The sequence below is a fragment of the Carassius auratus genome, chromosome 6, assembly GCF_003368295.1.
Source record: "Carassius auratus strain Wakin chromosome 6, ASM336829v1, whole genome shotgun sequence".
Classification (NCBI taxonomy): domain Eukaryota; kingdom Metazoa; phylum Chordata; class Actinopteri; order Cypriniformes; family Cyprinidae; genus Carassius; species Carassius auratus.
This window is the reverse complement of record NC_039248.1, coordinates 20,464,778-20,490,357: the sequence shown is the minus strand read 5'-3', so window position 1 is coordinate 20,490,357 and position 25,580 is coordinate 20,464,778. Positions and strand designations below refer to the sequence as shown.

Sequence of the window (25,580 nt, the reverse complement as noted above, 5' to 3'; positions counted from 1 at the left end):
CAGGAACATTCAGTACACGAGACAGATGACACATCTTTTCGTTTGATTCTTTATTTGTGTCTTCTAGGCTGTGTCACATTCACACTCATCAGTGTCTCAATTACCACATTCCTGGTCATTGGTTTCTATAAAAACAATATTACTCACCCCCACTCCTTTTTGGCTTCGGGGAAATTTTGAAGCTGCAATTCCTGTACTGTTTAGACTGGTGCAATAAAAATACTGATGATTATATGGTTTTAGTATTGGGCTTTAAAGGACTTTTCACCTTTCACATAAAAAAAGTAAAAGAAAAAAGAAAAAAAAATTGATTAAAACAATCATTATTAAACAGAATAGTTCATTTCTATAATAGGGAGCTACAGTATTTCCATTAGTCTCATTGACACAATTGTGCTTTATAACCTTTCTAAACGCTTCAAATAGTTACACAGAAGTCATTGTCTGAGTTTCATAATCCTGCCTACTAATTACTTTATTATATTTCAGGCAAAATTATTCTTAAATGTACACAGTGCCAGCTGTCTGTAGTCTGATTGTACTAAGTAAATACAAAGCCAAAGAGCTGCTACCCTTTCAGTCTATCAAAATTCATTTCCTGACCTTTTCAGGAGAATATCAAATGTCCATTTCTTCTTCTTTTGGAAGACACTTTCAGTCAGTGTTGTCAATCAAGGGCCCATGTTTCTCAACAACCTCTAAGCTCCTCTGCAAGGAAACTCTAAAGCACATAGTAATCCCATTAATTTATTTATTCATATGGATAGTGATTGCCAGTAGAGATGGCCCTCCAATGGACCTACTGTTTTTCTTGTCCATTATAACAATCAGATTCACTCCAACGCAGTGCACTTCCTCTACTCTTTTCTCTGATAAAGAAAGTCACAAAATACACATTGCAAACCTATTTCTTTGATAGACAGTGTAAGAGAAAAGTGGCTAAAGAGCTGAGATAGTTGCAAAATCCTCTGTGTGATTCTACGTCATCCCATCGAGGAACTTTAATTAGATTTGACAGCAATTATCCAAATGCCAGCGCCTCCTCTGCCAGTGCAGATCTCCTCTGTAGCCCTTAACATCGCCCTGTTCCTGATGTGAGGCCCAAGTTATGGGGGTACTACTGTGACTAAGGTCAATTACTGGCTAATTAGTGGGTGAACTTTGTCGCACAGAATCACAAATGTTCATAAAACGCTCTGCAAGGTTAATGATTTCCGTATCTGAAAGCAAAATTGAAGGCAAGGAAAAGTCTGGCTAACTCTATATTTAGTAGTAGGGCCATTTACATGGAATATGTTTTGCATTCCACTGTGAAGCTTTTCTATTATTTTATGTCAACGTGCGTTATTTCCCTTTTGTTTTTCCCATTTCACTGCTTGCATAACATGTTTTTGCATTTGACTGTGCTACTTTTCTACAGTTTTTCTATGTGAACATGCACTAGATGAAAGAGTCTGACCAGAGTTAGCAGAGCTTAGCTCCAAACACCTTCAACACACTTGCCTACAAGTTTCTAGTGTTCCACTTTCTAGTCTGGCGACCTTTATTTGCTGGTTCAGGTGTGATTAATTAGGAATGGAGCTAAACTCAGCAGGACAGTGGCCCTCCAGGAACAGGACACCTATACACCCCTTACCATTGTGCATGCATCTTGTGTCATTTGTAGCATCTCATAAGGTCTTAAAAGTAATTCAGCTTTTAAAAAATGCCTTGCTAGCTTTAGTTTTTTTTTTTTTTCCTATTTTACTGCTCACGCCTCATGGTTTTGCTTTTGACTGTGTTATACTTTTCCAGTGATTTTCTATTTAAACATGCACCGGATTAATGTGTTTGACTGCATCTTTCATCTTTTACAGCATCTCAGACATGACATGGTGTTCTTAAAATAAAAATCTAAAAGTCTTTAAATAGACCCACTTCTGCATCCTATTGCACTCTTCCATACTTTTTATCTCTAAACATGCACTACTTATGTATTTGATCAAGACATGAACATTTAATTACTGTCCTCATTATGGTCTGATAGTGTACATTGTTTTTATTACTTATACATGACCCTAACACTGCACTAGACAATAAACTTTGATTATGTGACATAATTCTTTAATACTGATTTATACACCAAAAAGACAAACTGTCCTGTTCACATTGTGACAAGGGCATCGATAGGGCAACTAATCCATATACAGGCTAAGGATGTGTTCAAGGAACATCTCCATGGCAACAACATGAAAAAAAGCTTGTGCGTTCACTATGCAGCATCTTCTGATCCTCAACATTTCATGATTCATTTTAATGCTATTAGATGCTTGCTTTAGCTTTTGTAATCCCCATATAACGATTTAGATTTTAACAGAGAAATTGATTATCATTTCCTCTTGTGCTTAAGGCAAATCTCATAAAGTTGATCTTTCGTGCACTGGGAAATTACTTCCTGATGTTCCCATGATTGGATGAATTTGCTTCTCTGTATTTTCAGTCAGTGAAACATCTGCAACATCTGTGGACATCCATACTACTACACATTTAATCTGCTACCATTTCCCCCCTCAGATTTGACCCTTTTTGTTTGTAGGGGGAGACCTATGAATAAATTCTCCAAAATACTGGAGAGGAAATTGATTCTGTAATGTGTTCAAAGAACTGGATAATAAAATCACAACAGGACCAGATTAAAACACAACAAACCAAGTAAAGCAACAAAAATGTGCATTATAAATAAAAAGAGCTTATAAGCTTCCAAAACAAACCTTTGTCCCTCACGATGAAAGTCTTAATAAATATATAGTTTTTATTACTGTACATGACCCTTACACTGTACAAGACAATAAACGATCTCCTGTAAGCACGCATGAACTAATTGGACACACAACTGCATTGGTTTACTGGAAAATTCTAATTATTATAATAAAATATAAAAGTGTTCTCTAATAAACTGATTAGCAGTGAAATAGTTTCCTGTCTTGTCCAGTGCATTTTAATGGCAATTTGAAAGGACAAACTACATGTAGAATGATCATCTGTCAAAATGATCAGGGCAAATGTTCTGCCAATTCCCATTTAAGTGAAACCAGAATTTTAATTATTTTCATGGCTGCAAAACGCCAAATGTAAATTAATCATGCATTTGTTTTCATATTTGACTTTTATGTTTAATGTGCAATAACAGTGCTGTGGCCAGAGGAGCCGAGCATGTTGGAGAAAAAGATCCCTGTTATTCAAAATAGCTCTATACACATTTCTCAGTCTGACAGTATACAATTACGACACAATTACAGTGATCGTTCTGTGATAAAGGCTGGGATTTCGCCTGAGATTTCTATACACAGCACAATTATTGCACTGCATCCTGGAGAAAAATCACTCAGCTAACACTGACTCTACATAAAATATTAAATGTTCTATAAGAAAAATCTAAACAACTTTTTTCCGAAGAGATCATATAGTTTCTAAAAATATTTACAACTGAGCTATAATGATTATATAAAAGAAGAGAATTGTGTAAGTTTTTGACAATGGATCCTTGTGTGAGTTGCTTACAATGTGCTTTTATTACTGTAAAAGGGTTACATAAAAATAAATATATTGCATGAAAGAAAATTGTATTGACCCTATTTTACCTACCCCAAACTGATGCAGTTTCTCATTCTCTTGTAATCCAACCAGCCCAGCCAGACACACACACATGCACCCAATTGCATTAGTGAGGTCTCTGTGACCTTGTCACATACATGCATACTGTACATAGATGTAATTGCTTTCTGAGAGGAAGACAGACATATATTTCCATCTGTAGCTCTCCTTCCTGTTTTTGTTCCTCATTTCGATTATAATTCAGCCTCTCCATAGAAACTAAGCTTTACAAATACAATCAACTTTATTTCAATGGTCTTGGGGAAAAAATGATCATGGGGGTGATTATTCTGGAGGGATGCAAGGGGATATTTTGATTTTGGCAGATTGAACAATGCTACTCTGACCCACCTGACCTCAGCTTGTCGCAACAAAGGCCATTTGGAACGAGTGAGCTGCCATCCTCATTTCTGTGTGTCATAGTCTGGAGAATTGTGATGCAGAGAGTGAAAATAAAGTACAAAACTGAACAAAAGCAGGAAGGAAAAAAGCAGACTAAATTAGTGAGAAATGGTCTACTTAGGGTGTTTGGCTGAATTAACTTTCTGTTTTGACAACAAGGTTGCAGATGAGGGTGAATGAAAGGACAGTTGCATAATGCCATTCAGATCTTCTTGCATATTAATAACTATAACAAACCATCTTTTCTCCTGTATTTATACAGTCATCAATACCTTAAGTGAAATACGGTATTAGTTTGCAAAATAGCTGTCCTGGAGAATGCTAGAATTCAGCAACTGGCTCAAGGGCACTAAATGGCTGTAGGTCAGAAGTGGAATCACTAATAAGCTCCTGAGGATGTGTGAAGAAGGGCTTGATGTCTCCTTCAGTCACTTACACCTATAATAATGTTTAAATATTAAACATTGTACATGTACATTAAAATAAAGTGTTTTTGTCTTACATTGAAACAGGGATAGTTTGTATTGCTCATTTACTAAATATAACATCAGTAATAATTTAATGCACAATTCACTATGGTCATATCAGGTTTAATATGTGCATGCAATTTGACCTTCTTCTAAAATAACAGATAATTTCAGTAACGATCAATACCGACATTTTTAAAACATCTTCTTGAGTGAGTTAAGGAAAAATGACTTGTAATTTATTTTAATAAACTTGCAGTCTTTCTTCTCTTTCTCAGTTCTATGCTGGTCTTGCAATAATTTCAAGTCAGCATATTCTTGCCTGTAGAATCCCACAATCATAAATACAAATACAAACAAATTGACAATGAGGTTAACAAAGACTTTTTTTTTCTTAAATATATAAAAAGTTTAATTTTTTCCTGATATGTTTTAAAAAAAATTCCTTATTCACTACTTAGAATATTAACAAAATTTGCTTATTTTACACAGAGATGAAAGGGGGCAAATGGCTAGTTTGTGTAAAGGACTGGGATATACAACGTATTAATATTTGTTTATTTTGGTTTCATTATTAGTTCTTCATTATGTCATTATCATTATGACTTGAGACATTTATTCCCAATCTGCTCTATGGTTGTATTCAGAAATCTGACTGAATATCTGACAGGCTCTATATTGCTTACATTGGTCTCCACGACAATGCAGCTGCTTGGAGACCTAATTGAAGAGACGGGGCAGAGTGGCACAAGGACCCCATGTCGAGATTTTCATTGAGTGGAGCTGCTCCAGAAGTACACAGGCAAACATGCTCCTCCAAGTAAGAGAATAAACAAGAGCAAGGTCAGGATTTTCTGGTTACTTTGAACTTTATTCTTTTATTCTTGTATATGGCCAAACCTGCCAACCTGTTACAGGACCACAAATAGGGTCTAAAATGCCTAAAGCAACCAGTTTCATTTCTCTTACTAATTAGTATGGTGCATCTCTATATAATGGCCAACATGCTTTAAGAAATACCTCTTTGCTTTCTCCACTTCATTTTTTTTACTTTAACATTACTCATCAATCCTATATAAACCTCTCTTAGCAAAATCAGGTTTCCACCATTTTCTGTGTTTTTTTATTTCCTTCACTCTCCACAACCCAGCTTTAAGGTGGAATCTGTTTCCATGACAACACCAATAGTCTCCGAGAACTAAGGAGTTGATTATTTTTGCATGCTTAAATATAAGCAGTTTCTGTCCACTGCAACATATGGTTTTCTACCTAAGCTTTCTCTGTCTACACATAGAGATGTGTGATACTTGATTGATCTCTCTCTGGAACACACAGCATGACATATAAAGAAATGTTTTATGTTTCTCTATAAACCTGCAGAATTCATTTTGGCTGTATATCAGTTAAAATACAAGCCATTGTTTTCTGACTAGAACACTCTTCCTGTGAGGATACAAAGTGACAGGGAATCAGAAACTCTGTTGTAATTATTGATGGAATTTACTTGCATTATTTACTGACATCCATTCAGCTAAGCATCTAAATTTATGAAATCAGCCATTGAGAAATATGTTTAAATCTGCAAGGCTTAAATTTCTTAGCATTTATGAAAACAAATCTTTCTTTAAAAGCACAATTCGGTGACATAAGAACAGGGAAAGAGAAGCTTACAAGCTACCAATAAGACAGAGGTCATTTGGCCACTGCCACTCTCTAAGATTGCCCTGCAGACGGAGACTCCACTTCAAATCCATTTGGATCCTTAGTGAACTTCAAAGCCTGAGGGGCCATACTGAAGGAATCAAAGGCTGTTTGAGAGCCAAGAAACAGGGCTTGAATGAACTCTAACCACCAGCTATTAGACTAGAAGAGGCTCCCACTCAAACAGCTGCAGCTGGACAGCATCGCACACGAAAAAGAGCAACCATGAAGTTCAGTAATGTAACATAATGTGTTACCACAGAGGGCCTCTCGTTCTTTTTGGGGTCATAAAGGCAAAATCCTTTAACATGGTTTCTGTGAACCCAGCAGCACTCTCTTTTGACTATCGCTTTTATACACTTTCACACACATACAGTACACACACCAATTGAGTCTCCACTTTTCTTTTTCCCACACTCCTCAGCTATCTCTGCTTCTTCACATCCAAAATGCCTGTTACCGTGGTAACCACACAGAGTGCCATAATATTTCTCACCTTACAATGAGGCATCATAGAGCGATATCCGCATCGCAGAAATGAATTTGGGTGCCATCAAAACGAGAGTTCAAACAGCGGATAAAAACATCACAATAATCCTCAAGTAAAAGTCATGACTCCAGTCCAAAAGCAAAAGTGACATGACATACAGCCAAGTATTGTGTCCCATACTCAGAATTCATGCTCTGCATTTAACCCATCCAAAGTGCACACACACACCCGGAGCAGTGGGCAGCCATTTTATGCTGCAGCGCCGGGGCACAGTTACATAATAATAGGCTATAAATATAGATTACATTTTTCAGTTTTTGTGGAGATTTTTACTGCACAGTCCCCACCTTATATTTATACTTAGTATAACTACTTATAAACTCTTCATTATCCTATATAATTGCAAGATATTGGATTCAATAAAAGTTTGGTGATTTTTGACAAAGAACACCAAATTAGGCAAAGGAGTGTAAGAGTGAAACATGGGTTGAGAAGGAAAGATCGTTAAAAAAGATACCCAATAAGTCACAGAAATGGCATAGAAAGGCAAACAACATCTCAACAGTTGAAAAGACATACATTCAATCTCTTTCACTCAGATTTGACACCATTCTCTATCCTTTCTTCCTCATCTTCAATGTCTCCATCTCTATTTTTCATGAGAAAATGTGTCCCCTTCTGTCTTTCCCTCCTACACAGCCAGCTAGTGATGAGTCAATCTCCCGCAGTTGCTTTAGTACACATGCCTTTATATGTAAGAAAAAATGCATGGCACATAGCAAAAACAAACTGACACCTCAGAGAATAGATAAAGCTGTCTCTGTCTATTTTGGTGTGACATAGATGCTCAGTATGAGAGGAGAGTGCAACATTTTCTCCCACCCTCTGACATCTATTAGTAATATCTTAATATCTTAATCTCTTTCTGTTATTCAGTTATTAATTCTCTAGCTATCTTCTATACTGATGTCAATATATCCAAAGGCTTCCAGTTAAACTACTTTTTTTCCCTAAATAAACAAATAACACATTGCCAAATCACTACAATTGTTAATTCTTATTTTTAAAAATGTGCCAAAGTTGCAGTCTGTTCATGTTTGTTTTTTTCTGAACTGCTTAAGAAAATTAAGCTGGAAGACGTTTTAGACACATTTGTACATCTGTAAATCTCTTACATCTGCTTGCATATTTCAGATGTGGCTTATATAAGTTTTTACATGTTCATTTAAATAGGTCATTATAAAACATGGTGTATTTGAAATCTGTATCTTGTTGAGCTGAAGCTTGTTTGAGCTATATCAGTAGATCTTTGACAGCAACTTGCAGCAGACTGTATTTTACCCTCCATAATAACGTTTGAAATGTTCGGAATTTTATCAATCGTTGGCTTTCTTCCAACGCTGGGTGACGTAAGATGATCGATTAAGCGTTTCGTCGGCCGCTGTCCAGGGTCCTGAGGCTCTTCTGAAGTAGCTGAACTGCGGCGCAGCTGTCTCCGGATATGGGTCAAGCATGAGCTGAATAGTGAAATCCTTTAACTCACTGATCAGCGTGAGCAGAACAAAGGATCATGTACTGACAGTAACGCACTTTTACTCTTATCCATCTCCTACTGTACAGAGTGCGTATTATATAATTACATTTAGAGGGTCGACTTTTAAAAGTTATTTCTGTCATTTTAGAGGGTAGCCTGAAAAGGGTTGAGGTCCGTCTTGTGCAACGCAAGATGTATTTGCATAGCTAAACATAATACACTAAATGTGCAATATTAATTAACTATATTTAGGCTATGGTTAGGGTTCGGATTAGGGTTTGGCTAATGGTTACTGGCATGTAATTATACATACTTGTTATTATAATAGTGAGTATAGCTGTGTAAAGTGTAACAAAGAAACCTTAAAATAAAGTGTACCGGTTTTTTTTTCTTCAGTGTAACAACTAGCTACACTTTAAAATAATAAATAACCTACTAAATGATCTATTTAGTCTAGTGTAAATCTATTTATGATGTTTTTCTAAATATCTATAGTAATTGATTTAGACACATCACGTTTGGTCAAACCGCCCGATACGGAACCTAAAGAAAAGCATTCATCCGCGATCGGCAATTGTTGACACGCGAACGCTAAGTCTGTACTTGTCTTTTGAGTTGTTTAGCTATATATGTCTAAGCATGCTTACGAATGTGTAAAACAATTTGTTTTAGAATACATTTTTTGGACTGGACTCCTTGAGTCTACAGAGGGAGAGGGAGACAGAGAGAGAGAGAGAGAGAGAGAGAAAGAGAGAGAGAGAGAGAGAGAGAGAGATGGGGGTGTTTGGAGGGGTTCATCTAAATGCGCAGCGCATATCAGGGATCATTGTGAGTCTGCGCGGATAACCGCTAAGCAGCGGAGTGTTACAACAATATAGAGAATAGCGAGTTATATCCAGACCACATCCCTTACTTCAAACCTGCCCTGGGCTGATCAGTGTATTTATGTGCGTGTATTTTTCATTCATTGCCTTAATTAGACGTCTGTTCCCTCGTTCATCTTTGAGAGAGAGAGACACTACTTGACCGCAGAAGTTTTTACGAGGCGTCTTGAGGGAATGTTTTTTGTGCACCAGCGCGCGACGCAGCAGTTACAACGCCAGTGACTGTCAGCGCGAGACACTCTGCATTCTGCATCGTGTTGATACGTCCTTTCTCGACACCCTTCTTCCTGCTGGGACAGTAAGATTCATGATTCATTATAAACTATACTCATTCTCGCAGTGACCATTTGGTGAATTCTGCATCGAAACGCATTTCTTTCCTTTCGCTGCATGTGTAGACTGTAATGAAATGCAATTTATGATCAAATAGCTCTCGAATGGATTAATTATGGAGCGAATACTTCCATTTAACATGTCAGTTTTTATTTTATGAATTTTTGCTATAGATTTTGTGGTTGAAATGATATTTAATGGGGTTGGTTGGAGAGTGGCTTGAAGACGGTCTGCGATTTATTGTAGTATAGGCTGTATTATTAGTAGCCTATAGTAGTAGCCAGCTGGGAGTTGTGCGGTTTACATGAATTATTAATTTTAACATTTACCGTTTATGGGGAATGTGCATTCTTTGTTATAAAACAGAATGCTTTAAAAGCAAAAAAAATAATAATAAATAAAGAAAAAGAAAAAAAAAAAAGAAAAAAAGCGAAAAAAAGCGAAAAAAAGCGGAAAAAAAGAAAAGAACATAATAGTCCAGCGTGCAGCATCGCCACGTTTTACGTAGCTACAGATCACAGGCATGGAGCTGCTGCTCATGTTCTTATTAAAACACGCTAGTAAGGGAGCTTACACGATAGCCTATAACATAGCCTAACTTAAAGCATTATTATTATGTTTTTAATGTACAGTTCAGCAGATCGCAGAATTTGACCACCGTTATAATGATTTCATATTCACGTTATTGCTTCATTAATAGTCTCAATAGACGTACAAGACTTTGATTGTATCCACTGCACCTGAATTATAAATGTTGAAACCTTATTGCTATAGCCACGCCACACCCAAACTATAGTGCGATGATTATACCACAAAATTGCAGTACTAACTTCTAAAGGAATATATATATATATATATATATATTATTTCATATCCATTTAATATTGCACATATTGCAGAAACCTTAAACATGTAAATTGTCTGCAAATAATTGCTTTCAGTATGTTTAATTTTGTATATAGGTCTATTCAGCATGTTATGCATTTGGGTTTTTTTTATTTTCTTTTTTTTTTTTTTGCATCTTTTTGTTTCCCATTACTCCATTGCTTAGTAGTTTATTTTAAGTTTAAATATCTTTAATTTACATTATGCAATAACATCACATTAAATATATTTGCATATTCACAAATGTGTGAAGTCACCTTTTACCTTTAAATCAACTTTTCATTTATTTGTTTGTTTGTTTGTTTACTAGCCCTAGTGGTGTGATTTTTGAAAGTCCTAATTACATGTGCATAAAATGATGCTATTAAATACTCTATTTTGAATGAACCCAGCATAAACAAACCTTTGATTCAATTTGATTGCAGTGAGATCAGTCTCTCTCCTTCCTTCCTCTTTCCTCTCCCTGTTTGTATCGGATAGTATGAAATATTCACTGCAGAGCCTCTGTAACTGTTATGTGGGTATTCATTTCTATTCTTGTTGCTCACTGGTGTCTTTTGACCCCTCAAGTTATTGTGTAGCATGTGTAAGTGCAAATAAACTCTTACAATTTCACACTAAGTTCAGTTCAATGCTAGTCCACCATTAAAAATTACACCGCATCGTTGGGTGTTCAATTACAACCACTCACCTTTAATGATATAAGAATTAAAAATGAACAGGTTTATATGTGTTCCATATTGAGTTGAGATCCCAGTTTAATATATTTTAAAAATTGGTGAGATAATGCTGCAGGCCTTTCTGAATTTCACTGAAGATAACTTGAAATATTACAGCTTAATGGAAACCTCTGTGTCAACACATGAAAGAGAAACTAATTTACTGAGACTTTCAGTAAAGCTATTACATGAAACAATTAGTGCAGTTTTTGTTTTCACTGGTATAGATGTTTTATATCTATACTGCAGTATATGGTAAATACTGTATAAGCTACTATACAAGAACATAAACACTACTTTCCCATCTATCATTGCATTATATATTTTCCAGTATATATATATATATATATATATATATATATATATATATATTAGGGGTGTAACGATACGCGTATTCGTATTGAACCGTTCGGTACGACGCTTTCGGTTCGGTACGCGGTACGCATTATGTATACCGAACGGTTCGTTGGAGTAATTAATTATATTTGAAAAAAAAAAAAAAGAGAGAGAAAGAAATATAATGATATGCGTTCAACAAGGTAGCCCAATAACCCAAACGACGTAACAGGCAACGCCCCTGACACCCCCGAAGAAGAAAAAAACACCATCTTATATGTTTATGTTAGGCTACTCAGCAGGCGCTCGCTCACTCAGTACACGCTGAAGGCTCGTTGCAAAATAGCCAATGCGTTTAACAGACTAGAAATGAGAAGATCCTCCAATAACCAACAGGTCTGGTGTTTGGGTGCACTTTGGATTCCCTTTAAGCTATAATGGTGATGGCAAGAGAGTGGTGGATAAATAAACAACGGTATGTCGCATCTGCAACATGACAGGGTACACGAGCGGGATTACAAAAAAAAAAAAAAAAAAAAAAAACAGCGGGAATATCTGGGATATATGCGTCAGTACTATCTGGGAAAAGACGAAAAAAAGGAGAAACATGCACGCAGCAAACTATCCCTGCAGCATTTAGACACTATAGCTTACAGGGAATCCAACCCAAACACCAGACCTGTTGGTTATTTTAGGATCTTTTATTTCTGGTCTGTTAAATGCATTAGACATTTTGCAACGAGCCTTCAGCGCGTGCTGAGTGAGCGAGCGCCTTAGGGGCCGTTCACATATCGTGCCTAAAAACGCATGGAAAACGCTAAGCGCGTCTTTCTCCTGAGGCGTCTGTCTTTGCTAAGCAACAATGACGTGCTCTCTCCATGAGACGCGGAAATTTCAGCGAAGGATAAATGGATTTGCAGCTCTAAAAATCGCTTGCAGTAGCTCTGCTACTGAATTTATTTCAAAATTGCAATCCATATACAACTATGATCAGCTGTTCCTTCATCTTGGCTGAGCTCTCAACGTTGTTACGGGAAAGGATGAAGCTGATTGGTTGGTTCTTGTCACATGACCCGCGGTGCGCTTGCGGCATTCTGAAAAGTTGAGATGTTTTTACATTTTGCTGTATCTAAAACGTATCGAACCGAACCGAACCGAACCGTGACATCAGTGTATCGTATCGAACCGAACCGTGAATTTTGTGAACCGTTACACCCCTAATATATATATATATATATATATATATATATATATATATATATATATATATATATATATATATATATATATATATATATATACTTTTCAGCACTTGCTTACAAGATTGTGCAGCACATTTGTGTGTGTGTGTTTGTGTGTATAATGCTTTCAAATATGTATTAGACAGAGTATGACATACACACAGTAGGATATTCTACATGTACTCATATGAGATGTATTTTTTTAATAAATGTACATACATTACGTTTTTCACAGACCTTTTCCTTTTCACTCTTCTTGGAGACGGACCAGCTCACTATTTTCTGTGTGTTCAGCATTTTTTTTATACTGGGCATAAATTCTATATTCACACTTTGCTTGACTGTTGTCAGCCACTGACACCCTGTTTAAATGATTTGTGCTTGTATCACATACAGTACACTACAGTGCTGCTTTGATAATAAATCACTCTGTTACCTGGGGGCTCATGGCACAGTAATTGAAGTCACCCCATGGAATCCCTTTTGATTTGTACTGAGAGAAAAGGAGAAAGAGAGAAGGAGACTCCAAATTCCCTAATTCCTGATTTACGCTATGTATTCACTCAATGTGTCTAAATGCAAATTATAATCCTTCTTCTTCCTCTTCAAACAACAATTGACAATCTAAATATAGCTGTGCAGACTTTAGTGACTAAGTTCACGATTGGTCAGCCTAGTTCGGCATTAACACACTCTAATGAGATTTATGAAGAATATTCAGTGGAGAAATGAGGCCAGAGATCCATCTTATGCATGTATGACAGATTTCATCCATCCTTAAGAATGAAAATGGATACATCTACTGCATATCCCTTTCTTTCCCCCAATATTTTTCTTTCTTTCTTTCTTTCTTTCTTTCTTGCACACTAAACCTGTCTGGATATATTGTGAGTGGTGGTGTGACAGATTACTTTTGCTTCAAATGACCACTAGCTAGTGGAGCAGGGCAGATCTAATACAGCTATACTGCTTTATTGGAACATTGTGGCATCTTTGTGCTGTGGGTGCGTTTGATAGATATTATTTTGGGGAATGAAAACTAGGGTTGTCAGCTGGTCAGACTGACATGCCTTATTACCTCTGCAAAGTCATTTGGAGTGTGATAATAACGCTGGCTGGATCACTGGCCTCAGGGGGTTTGGGGAGAGATGGCTTTACTTGTTTTTGTTTACACCGGCATCCTATTTAGAATAGTTTTGTAATTGTTGTGATTGAGTTTCAGAAATTTAATCCTTTAGATTTAAAGTTTAGCAGAATCCAAATTCAATAGTGATTATATTTTGACAGTTTTTCTCCCCGGCATGAGACATAATGACTGTCTATTTGAAATAAAAACCAGTACAAACCCACACTTCCAATAAAAATAGAAATCATAGAAGCACTACCATTCAAAAGTAAAGACTTTTACATTGTTACTGAAGATTTTAATTTCAAATAAATGCTGTTCTTTTAAACCTTTTTTTTTAGAAAAAAAAAAAAAGGCTGGGGAACGTGTCATGATTTTCACAAAACAATATTGAGCAGCACAACATTTTTAACAATAGTAAATGTTTATAAAAGCAGCAAATCAGCATATTAGAAAGATTATTAACAAAAAAACAAACAAAAACTAATTACTTCAATAGTATGTGAAAATAAATCACATTTAGCCCAGAGTGAAACTGCATTGGATGTCATAGACCTGAAAGCCAGGAAAATGCTTAAGGCATGGCACTAAATCTGTCACATACTGTAGGCTATGAAGTGCCACCTGTCCCTGAAGTATGCCCTTCAGCTAGCCAAGCTGTCAGTAGCAGTGCTTGACCTCCAAATGCTAACACACTCCCCATAATATTTAGCCAATTTTGACAAAATATCATGTATATATCCAAACACTTTGGTAAAAGCAATCCAGCCTATCAGTTCCCTCATACAGGACGGCCCACCTCCCACATGTTGTTCTGTCAGTAGAATTAATTGTGGCTAATTGTAAAGGCATGTCCTTTTGTGGAGAGGATTTGCTGTGGTAAATGTGCCCTGGGGAGTGTGCAAAGAGAAAGTGTTTAGGCATGCAGCCTCTCAATGGCCTCTGATAGCTTGAGCACACACTTTGGAATGTTGACACTCACACACATGTGCAAATACTGCCGTAATATCAGCCACTGAGTCCCATAATCACACTTCAAAGGCAGTGAAAACACATATGCACAGCACAGATACCTTTCCAAATATACACATTCCTAGAAATCACATTAAGGATTTTTCCCAACTTATATGTCTTGGGATGTTTTGATATTTAGTTGGATTTGAACACTTTCCCCTATGAATGGGGTAAGAAAACCCAAGTTTGCTCATATACGGCTTTGGCACTGGCAAGCATGTTTCTCTTATTTGCTACAGGCTGGTCTGTTTTTGCTTGTGTACTGTAAATGTCACTCTTTTTTCTTTTTCTTTTTTCGTGCATGCATGCATGTTTGTTTTTGCGAACATCCTTGTCTAGCATGTCTCAGTGTGATCTTGAGGCATCGCTGGGGGAGTTCTCAGCCAGTCAGCTTCATTATACCCACTAATTACAGCAAGAGCAGTTTCCAGAGCAGCTGTTCCACTCATTCCTCTCTATCTCCCTCCAGCCCTCCATCCAGCTACGTATCCATCCATCCATCCATCCATCACACTTATGCTCTCTTTATCTCTTTCGTTCTCCCATCTGAGTGTACCAAAGTCTCCCCTACAGCTCCTTCCTCCCCTACCTTCATGAGATTGGTGCTTGTGATGAAGAGAATTGAATCAGCAATTATCTCTAAGCAATACCGTGAGCTGCGTCATAAGGCTGTGCTCTATGATACGGGTCTTTTGGATAAACAACTTAACAATAATAGGCCACATATTCTCCGCTAGACATGTGTACAGTTTGTGGTCAGTGTAGCTGGTGGCCATGTATGGTGTAATACTGTACAGTATATCTACAGTACAGCCCAATCAATGTTGGGAAAACATAGCTATTCATATAAATTAGCTACCAATTCACAAAACATGAAATAATACAAATTTGAGCATGTGAAATTTCTTTGGACTGCATTGAACAAGATAGAATGTCATGCTCTGTGCTGCCGTTTTCAACTAATCATTTTGAATAATATGTTTGAGTGGAAATCAGTGGAAGTCAATCAAAAGTGTAGTGTGATGCCCTTTTATGTTTTATGTTTCTTTATCATTTTTCGAGTCTGTGTATACTATAACAATGTCCAACAGTGGATATACATGGATTACAAGAGAACTGTGTCATTTTTGTTATTTTTCTGTGAACATTTCCACCGCAATGCCATTTCCACCATCTCAAATTATGTACATGTATAAAGCATTATGTGGCGGTAATGAGTGATTTATAATAATAGAATAAAATAACAGATTCCTTACTAAGACTGATTTAACAAAACAATCGATATTTACGTTTTCTTACCTTTTTTTTGTGAAATTGTTTATTTTTTATTTATTAATTTTTTGTTCATGCATCACCTGCCTCATATTTAATTTCATAAATTAAATATTTTTCTCCTTGATAATATAATGTTTTTAGTGGCAAAACTGTTGATTTTGATGGAAATGAGGCAAAAAATAAATGTAAATGCTATTCACGTAATACTATGTGTTTCAAATAATTGTGTAGAATTGTTTTATTTGCAGCATTTTTGTTTGTTTTAAATGCAAAAACACTTTTTTGATGGAGTTTTAGAGGTCTGTGCCTAGAAAATCAAATAAAGTAAACAGCCTTGGCATAAAAAAATTAATAAAAACACCTGTAAATTAGACTTAAGGGCAAGACAATTTTAATTTATTTCTAATAAAATAATTACAATTTTAGATCATTTTAATTGCCTTCAAGTTAAAATCTATTAGTCTCTGAGGCATTTTTTTTTTTTAGTCTGAACTCACTTTTGACAGTGAGGAAAACCACATGAGTGATCTGTTACCTTTATATTTTTGCAAGATTGTAAATGCACTGCTTTTAAGGTTTGACATTCTTTGACATAGTTTGACTGAATACCTCATAAACTGGATTAAGCATGAACTAAAATTGTATCTAAACCATTTTTTTTTTTTTTTGCACAGATCTGATGGTGATTTGAAGAACTGCAGCAGATTTCCAGTGTACCTTTTTACCATCCAGCACTTTGCTGTTCCCCTCTGCTGCTGCTGATCGGCGGATACAATCACATCAGTGCTCCAAACAAAATGGCTTCCACAGTGAGAAAATGTCAGCACCTGTTTTTAACACTCATCCTTCTCCCTTTGGTAAGCTATATACATGTTTTATCTTATTTAAACAAGGCATATCCATTGGATTAATGAGCCCGAATTGCTTAACCAGTACCACTGATTTAAACTATCTGGCTTCAGAGAATATATTTTCTGAAGAGGAGAATAAAAAGGTTTGAATGAGACAGAGAGTGTGCGGGATGAAGAAGGAAGAGAGAGAAAGCGTGAGAGAAATTTACAACGGGTGGGTCTGGAGGAGAAAAAAGACCCCCGCACTTCCTTTTTCATCCTCTTTTTCTTGTAACTGCTTTCTTTAAATAATCCACATACACTAGGTCAAATGTAAAGGCATTTATTGTTTCCTGGATGACTGCTCATTTCATACACATGGTATCCTCACATAACTGAGGGGAGAAGTGCCTTCTTTGTTTACATGAAGAGCCATTCTCTCTTTGGTCTACTGTCTGTGCCTCCAGCTGAGGAGAAACAAACGTCCAAGGGCAATTTACGTCACATACACACTGGCACTTAGATGGTTCCTGGCATCCAAAGATCATTGGCACCAGAGAGGCCAAATGTAAACTGTCCAAGAGCCAAATAGTTATGGTACAGTGAGCACTTCAAGCAACAAAGGCCATGCTGTTTTATTTCACTTTTAGTTAACACTAAAAGCTGGCAGTGGCATTGCAATGGAAATTTTACAGAAGATATACTTCTGCTCTGTCTCAGTTAGCAGATTTAATTATGACCATTACAGGATGAACAGTGTTAATTCTGCTAACAAAACTTTTTGCAAGTGTCTGTGTAGGAGTGTTGAATGAAAGTGAATAACAGGTTAAAAACATGTATGAATTGAAGGCAAAATACATTTTCATTATTATCAACAAATGAGTAAAAGGCAAAAATTGTAAATATAAAAGAAAAGAAAATAAATAAATAATGCTATAAAACAACAATTGAAGTAGATAGTAAAGTACTATAAATTCACTGAAATTACTAAAATCATAGGCTATTATGCACAATAGGGATACATTTCAAAGTCATGATTTTGACTAGATTTTGGCTATATGTATTCTCTCAGGTTGAGCTGATGCTCAAACTAATTACTAATATACTAATTATATATGATCGTGTTCATACTGTGACTATGAATTAATAATATACAAATTTTTCCTATTGCATATAATGTTACAAAATTCTAAATTACAGATTTAGAAGTTTTAGGTTTGATTTTGATTCCCTATATGCTAATGCTTATGGTAATATAAGATTAAAAGAAAGAGTTTCCCTACAGACATCAACTAATCCCACAGTTCACTAAGTTTTTTCCATCCAGTTCCAGTAAATCTGGGGATTACTGTCTGGTACAGTGTATGGAATTATTGTTACAAGAGAAAAACAAATGAAACTTGCTATGGTTATTTCCTCTACTTTTCTATTTTGATCTGTTTCCAGCATGAAATGGCGTGGTGTTTCATTAAAGATGAAGTAGGCATTTTTAAACTTTGCAATGCTTCCTCTATCACATTGTAATATGCAGAAACAACTTTAAATATGACTGTATGACTATAAACTGTAAATAACACAACTATAATTTGTTTGCCATTTACCTGAGTGAAAATGCCATATGACATTCCCACACCCACACTGAAGACAGCAGACAGAAAAAAATAAGTACATTTCACACTTTTCAAAAACATAGTCACTGACAAATCATAGACTGGTATGAATGAATTTCAATTCCACAAGAATTAATGTGTTCTACTTTTATAGTGGCATAGAAAGATAAAGGGGACAAAATGTAAAATGTAGTTTGACAGCAAAAGAAGCAGGAGGGGAAAAGGAAAGAAAGAAACGTACTGGGAATTAACTAGTTTTAAGATTTTTGTGTTGATGTCATGATGTAGGAGTGAATTGCGTAGTCTCTTTATGATGGAAATCAGCTTTGCGATGTAGCCAGGGTGAGGGGTAAGATCTTACACAGCCCTCATGAATATTAATGCTGGTGCTCATGTTTATTAAATTTTGCTCATGTTTTCAAGGCAATGCACAAGGAGCATGGTGCTCTGAGACCAGTTATCGCAATAACCACAATCTCAGGAGTCTCAAATCAGCAGTATTAAGGAGGGTTTCAAAAGTGATTAGTTTATTATTATCTCATAATGTGATTTCATATTCTGTTAAATCCATTGTGCATTGTACTGTAGGTAGTTCTGTTGATGAAGGATTTTTCTTTTAACATGGGAATCTTTTCAGGTTTAAAGGCATAGTTCACCAAAAATGAAAATTTTCTGAAATGTACTCACCATAAAGCCATTTAAGATGAATTTGTTTCTTTATCATTACATCATTTGCCCACCAATGGATCCTCTGCAGTCAATGGGTGCCATCAGAATGAATCCAAACTGCTGATAAAAACATCACAATAATCCAAAAGTAATCCACAGGACCCTAGTCCATCAATAAACGTCTTAAAGAAACAAATCGTACTCTATTAGAAACATAACCTTGGTTCCCTGAGGTATGGGAACAAGAACTGCATCTGCTAAGACGGTATGAGTAATAGTGTGTGTTTTTATCATGAACTGAAGCCTTTAATAACACAGTGTAACTGCATGTCCATTGGTAATGGCCAAACGAATGGCTAATGTAACTGTACAAACTAGTGGCTAAGCCTGACGGAATGGGTGGGGACATCTGGTTATATCAGTTGGCACTTTGCCATAGGATTCAGGATTCAGGCCATGTCCAGGTTATAAGCTCTTTTTAAACTTTCAGTGCCCTGACAGGGCAGAGAAAATTCAACTCATGGTCTTCTTCTGAGGGATGAGGTACAGAGAGTGTAATGACCTGTGCCCTGAATGGAATAGACAGCACCTAAGGAATATAACCATGCATCATTTTTTAGGAGGAACTTAGAGTCACCAGGCCCAAATTCCAGGAAGATAGGGCTCACAGAGAGCACCTGTAAGTCTTCCTTTCATTTGACCGATGCTAATGCTCGCAGCAGAGTGGTTTTCATTGACAGGGACCGAAGGTCAACAGACTGCAGTGGCTTAAAGAGAGGACCCTTCAGGGCCCTCAGAAAAGTGGGTAGGTCCCACGTAGGGACAGTAAGGCGATGGGGCAGATTCAGCCTCCTAGCCCCGCTCAGAAAACAGACAACAAAGTTGTTTGTTCCCACTGATTGGCCTGCTATAGGGGCCTTGTGTTTTTGTTCGCTGATTTGTTTGATTACTTGAGGGATAAGGGTGATCTGGGGAAAAGCATAGAGAAGAAGGTTGGGCCAGTCATTGGCCAATTCTTCCTTGTCCTTGGAATAAAAAAATTGGGCAATGAGAATTGTCTTTTGAGGCGAAGAGGTCTTTTGAGGCTTCATCCACAGACTGTCTTCTGAGTGGACTTTGCTTTGTGACAACATGCTCCTTGCTCCTTGGTTCAGTTTGCCTGGAATTTGCACTGCTCTTAGTGAGCACAGGTTGAGTTGAGCCCATACCAGAAGGCGCTTTACCAGCACAAAGAGGTGCCTTGAGGAAAGCCCTCCCTGGTGATTTATGTAGGACACCACTCCTGGAGACGATTCCCAGGTTGAGGCCTTGTTCCATCCACTGAGCATTGTTCCAAGGGGTCAGGACTGTTACACACAACCCTGCAACCACCACTCTCATTTGTGTTGAGTCAAACACTATTCCCAGGAATGATACTCGTTTGCTTGGGGACAGTGCACTGTTGGCAAAATTGACCTTGAGCCCCGGGCACTCTAAGTGGCTGAGGAGCAGTGCTCTGTGATAGTGTCTCCACCACTGACTGGGCCAGAACGAGCCAGTCATCGAGGTAGTTGAGAATGTGGATTCTAGTCCAAAGGGATAGTCCAAAGGTAAGGACCATGTATTGATAAGCCACTCCCTCACAGGCAATTCTCAAGAATCGTGGAGGGGCTGTGGAGGGTTGAATTGGTTCAAGAGCCTGGTGTCTGCAAGGTGACATGGTACTTGTGAGGAAATTATCTCTCTTTTTGAAAATGTTTGTATTTTAATCTGTCAACTATAATAGCGGATCACCGCTTGGGCACTTGAACAGGCCCAGAGTTTTCATCAAGCACAACGCTGACTGCACCCGGAACTGAGCATGGTGATTGGCAGCATTGAGGGAAGGTTCGGCTAGCCATGGCCTGCTCCTTTTTCTGTCATGTAGATCAGGAAGACGCCTGAGGCACAGGGTCTAGTGCTATTTTTGGCTGGTGTACCTGGTGCTTCGCAAATGGGTAGCATTTAGCCGAGTGGGAATGTCTTCAATGCTAAGGCTTAGCTGGCTGGGCAGAGGTGGCAGCCACAGGTGCACACTTCACAGGCTGCTGGAAGTGTCACATGGCTTGGGACAACTTTTGTGCCTCTGTGAAATGTTCAACAAAGACTTTGCCTCAACAGGATGCCTGCTCCCATATTAATATACCCAGGAATGTCGGGAGTGTGCGACCACTTAGTCACTCAAACGACATCCAACAATCTCCTCAGAGAAAGATGGCCATTGCAGCGAGCTCTCACTCAGAGGGGGAAGAAACCATAGTGTGTGCTTCCAAGCTTCGAAAACGAGCTCTAGATCTAGGAAACACGGGTGGAGATAGGAAGAGCCGTCTACAACCCATCCGCCTGATCATGTGCGATCCGAGACCTTGGTCGCCACCATGTCTCAGCAGCAGCGGGACCGCGATCGCAAGATCACATGCACGGACACATTCCTCAGAGCATGCCCATCGAGAGCGGAGCGCTGAATAGTGGGAAAAGCACAATCAGCCCCCCGAGAGCCAACTGTGCGAGCTCCACTCCCCATTAATGATGCTCATTATAATATCAGGCACAATATGCTTGTGTAATTGATTCTTGTGCAGCTGGCGACCTCATCGATGCCCTCCATATCAATCTCCACAGAGCAAGAAAGCTACCACAGCGCGGGCTTCCAAAACCACCAAATCACAGCAATTGGGTTATTAGGTTATTTGGCTGCTATTGCTTTTACAGCAGCCGCTGCTGAACATGACGTAGATCTGGCACACATGCTCGTAGTTTCAATTGTGTTTTAATATGAAATGATATGGACTACAGCACGCATCACCATGTTTGTGCATGCAATTTAATAGCACACACTATGAGCACAGTATAATGGCTGTCAGGACAGGAAAATTCATTTTTACTAACACATCTCATCTGAAGCTTCCTCATCACCTGAAGTCAAGTGAGAATCTGAAAAGTCTTTAATTTGATGTGGTCATAAAGATATTCTGTGTCTAAATAAATACAATTCTGTTCAATAAAAAAGAGACAGAAGCAGCATTTGTGAGTTGGCTGGCCAACCCTAGCTCTGCCCTTGTGTTAACGGCATTAAATATTTTTAACACGTTTAAACTGGAACAATTAATCACCTGTGTTAATGTGCTAATTTTGAAAGCACTTATTATAACCCTTCCTCGAGTGAAAAAGTCCATCACCTTCTTAGAACTGTTTTGGCTTGTAAAGAGTGCTTGGTCTAAGCAAGCTCTCCTGATTCTGGCAAGATTAATTTTCACTGGAGGAAATGTTATTAAAGTTATCATAGATTATGGTAATTGGCCAGAAAGAATGCTTTAATTGTAGATTTGCATTCATTGATGGACTTGAGTCCTTATTGATTAGTTTTCTTTCACATTTTGCTTTGGCCTTCAATGTTTTCATCTCAAAGGTTTCAAACAATATTTATAATATTAACATTTCACAATATGGTTTATTAAACCCCTTAACTACAACTGTAAACACAACTGCAGCTTAGTTGACAACAACAAACATGCTTGCTCATATCCATTAATAAAAACTAGATAGATGTGAGTGTCAAGATGTACTCTAACAGACAATAGTAGTATATTGACAGAACTGATTTGAATTTATTGCAACTGTTCAACTGGATGTAAAACACCACCTTCTGTGTGAAGAAACGCATGTGCTGTGGAACATTTGTCAGTTTTGTTTTTCTATAAAGATATAAGATGAATGGCCTGGTAGTGCATGAAGCAGGTAGGAGCGATTGTTTAAAGCATACACTGAGTGGGAGATATAAGAAGGAGCAAACATTTTGGATTGGCTCAGAATGTAATTCGACCCTGGGCTGAAGATATTTAATGTCTTGTGTGATGTGTGTGGGTGTGTGTAGTATTGTCTCTGTTTGAAAACTGTTTAAAATTAAGAGATTCAAGACCTGCTTGGAATGGGCAACAGTTTGTATGATTTTTTTTTTTCTCCTAACACGAAGTAAAAAAATTATTTAAAGGAAGCACCACAGCAGCAACGGAAGATTACCAATTATATTTACCAATTAACAAAGCTTTGTTTATTTTCTCTCTTAGACCTTCTAAAAGATCTAGAACTTAAACTGTTTATAAGTATGAATGGCATCTCATAAATGCATATTAGATGTAGAGTGAAATTATGTTTATTGTCTGTAATTTTAAAGCAGGTTTAATCACATGCAGTAATTTGGAATGCTACTGTATAATTGCATTGAATTTATTATTAGTTTCTTCAAAGTCTCACTGTGTTTGGCTGTTGTCTTTGTTTATTTAGTAACCTTTTACTCTGTCAGTTTGTATATGTCATCACAGGCTACAAGAACTCCTGACAGATTCCAGAAGTTTAGACATCAATCTAATATGATCCAGGGACCCATAAGGGTTACTATATATATATAGTATATATATATAGATATATGTGTATATATATATATATATATATATATATATATATATATATATATATGTACCCTTTTGAAAAAATACATTACCAAATTTAAGTTTATTGCCCTTTCAATGTATCACTTTAATTTCTGATCAGTGTTTAAAAGGGCTGTCAGTCCTATATTAAAGTCCAAAACACTGTTAAGTTCATACACAGTTCGGTTATTTAAAGAAAATAGTTCACAAATTTTTTTATTTATTTTGATCTAACTGTATTCACCCTCAGGGCATCCAAGATGTAGATGAGTTTGTTTCTTCATTGGAACAAAATTGGAAGAATTTTGCATTACAAAGCTAGCTCATCAAAGGATCCTCTGCGGTGAATGGGTGCCATCATAATGAAAGTTCAAACAGCAAGAACTGAAACGCCTTAATAAATGGATTTGTGATGAATAAATTTCCAATTAAATATAGAGCATTTATTGATGATCAAAATAATTTCTGATAAGGAAACAGACTTGCTGCCCGCTGAGAACATTTTAAGTGCATCATTTTGTGTGGACTATTTCTTTAAAAAAAGTGACAACCTCATTCTAAACAAACTCATACTTATTAATTTTCTGGAAATCTTGAAACTACAGCTTGATAGAAACTGCATACTCTATGAGTAGATTCTTCTTTTGAAAATGTAATTACTTTTTGACTTTTACAAAGTATGCTCAACATACAGTTCTAAATCAAACATTTCACTCTTTTAAATACTGTATCTTTCAGATCTACTGCATGCACCCAGACTGTGTCATTCAGTTAGAGAAAGAGAAGTGCATGGAAAGGATGACCATGGATGACCCTAGCAGTGAACCTGAATTGGGTAAGAACTTCATTTATAGACACTCTTTGTCTTTGTATTTACTAGTCCAAAGGCACAATTGGAAAAATTGGAAAAATGTAAAAACTTTAATCATAATAATAGCAATAATGATACATTTATATACTTTTTCTAATAAAACAATCCTTATCATGATAGAAAAACAATCATTGTGAGTCTGTGTGTGTTTGGGTGATGTGTTTATGTGGTGGCAGTACTTATTATGTGTCAGACTACAAGTTCATTATACATATTTGCTAATTCAATCCCCACAGTTTTTGAGTTGTAATTTTAGAGCCCCACATACAGTAAATGCTGCATGTTACCGTTTTGTTATGCAGTGCAAATCTATTAGTGTTTAACTGTGAAGTGAAGCAATAGATTGACCAGAGACTAAATATTTTAGACATTTAAATATAGCATGCTTGAAGATGTTTATAAAAAGAAACATTTTAAATAAGTTTAAAAATTAGTTTCTATTTAGATTATGGATTTTAGAAGTGATTTGAAATAAATGCTTGATGATATTAAGCTTAAAGCTGTCAGACTAAGCTGGAGAACGTAAGACCTTTTGATGGTTCACAGGAAGTGGGGGGAGATCATAAGCTCAGAGCTTTTCCAGAACTGACTCTGACACCCCTCTAGTGCTGTCTGCATGTGGCATTGATCATAATGCTTTGGACAGTCACAATCACAGTCAGTAATGAAATGCTGACATTTTGATTTGACAAGAAGCTGTCCTTAGTGAATGGATTCATGCGTTAACGTGAAACTATAGTTGCCACAGTTTTAGGCTTTAAACTAAAAGTTAGGGATAGGACCAGCAAACAAAAATAGGTTCCAAGAACATTTTGACCAAAAATCAGTTAAGTTAAGTTAGCTCTGAGAACTGTACAGTATGTTAGCTGGGGGAATACATGCACATTAAATGGTTATTGTACAAATGCTCATTAAAGGAATAGTTTATCCCAAAAGATAATTCTGTCATTTATTACTCACCTTCATGTTATTCCAAACCCATTAGACCTTTGTTCATCTTCGGAACACAAATGTGTATATTTCCGATGAAACCTGAGGGCTTTATGACCCTGCATAGACAGCAATGCAACTGGCATATTCAAGGCCCAGAAAGGTAGTAAAGACATCATGAA

At 36.9% G+C, this 25,580-nt stretch overlaps 1 protein-coding gene across 1 annotated transcript in view; it reads left to right on the top strand.

Moving 5' to 3' along the window:
• The first annotated feature begins 9,010 nt into the window (after window positions 1–9,010).
• Window positions 9,011–25,580, top strand: part of LOC113100515 (pituitary adenylate cyclase-activating polypeptide type I receptor-like) — a 27,794-nt gene continuing 11,224 nt past the window's right edge. The window contains exons 1-3 of the mRNA XM_026265210.1: window positions 9,011–9,409; window positions 16,715–16,897; window positions 24,336–24,432. Coding sequence (XP_026120995.1) covers window positions 16,838–16,897; window positions 24,336–24,432 — 157 coding nt within the window. The 5' untranslated portion in view covers window positions 9,011–9,409; window positions 16,715–16,837. The remainder of the gene's footprint in view (window positions 9,410–16,714; window positions 16,898–24,335; window positions 24,433–25,580) is intronic.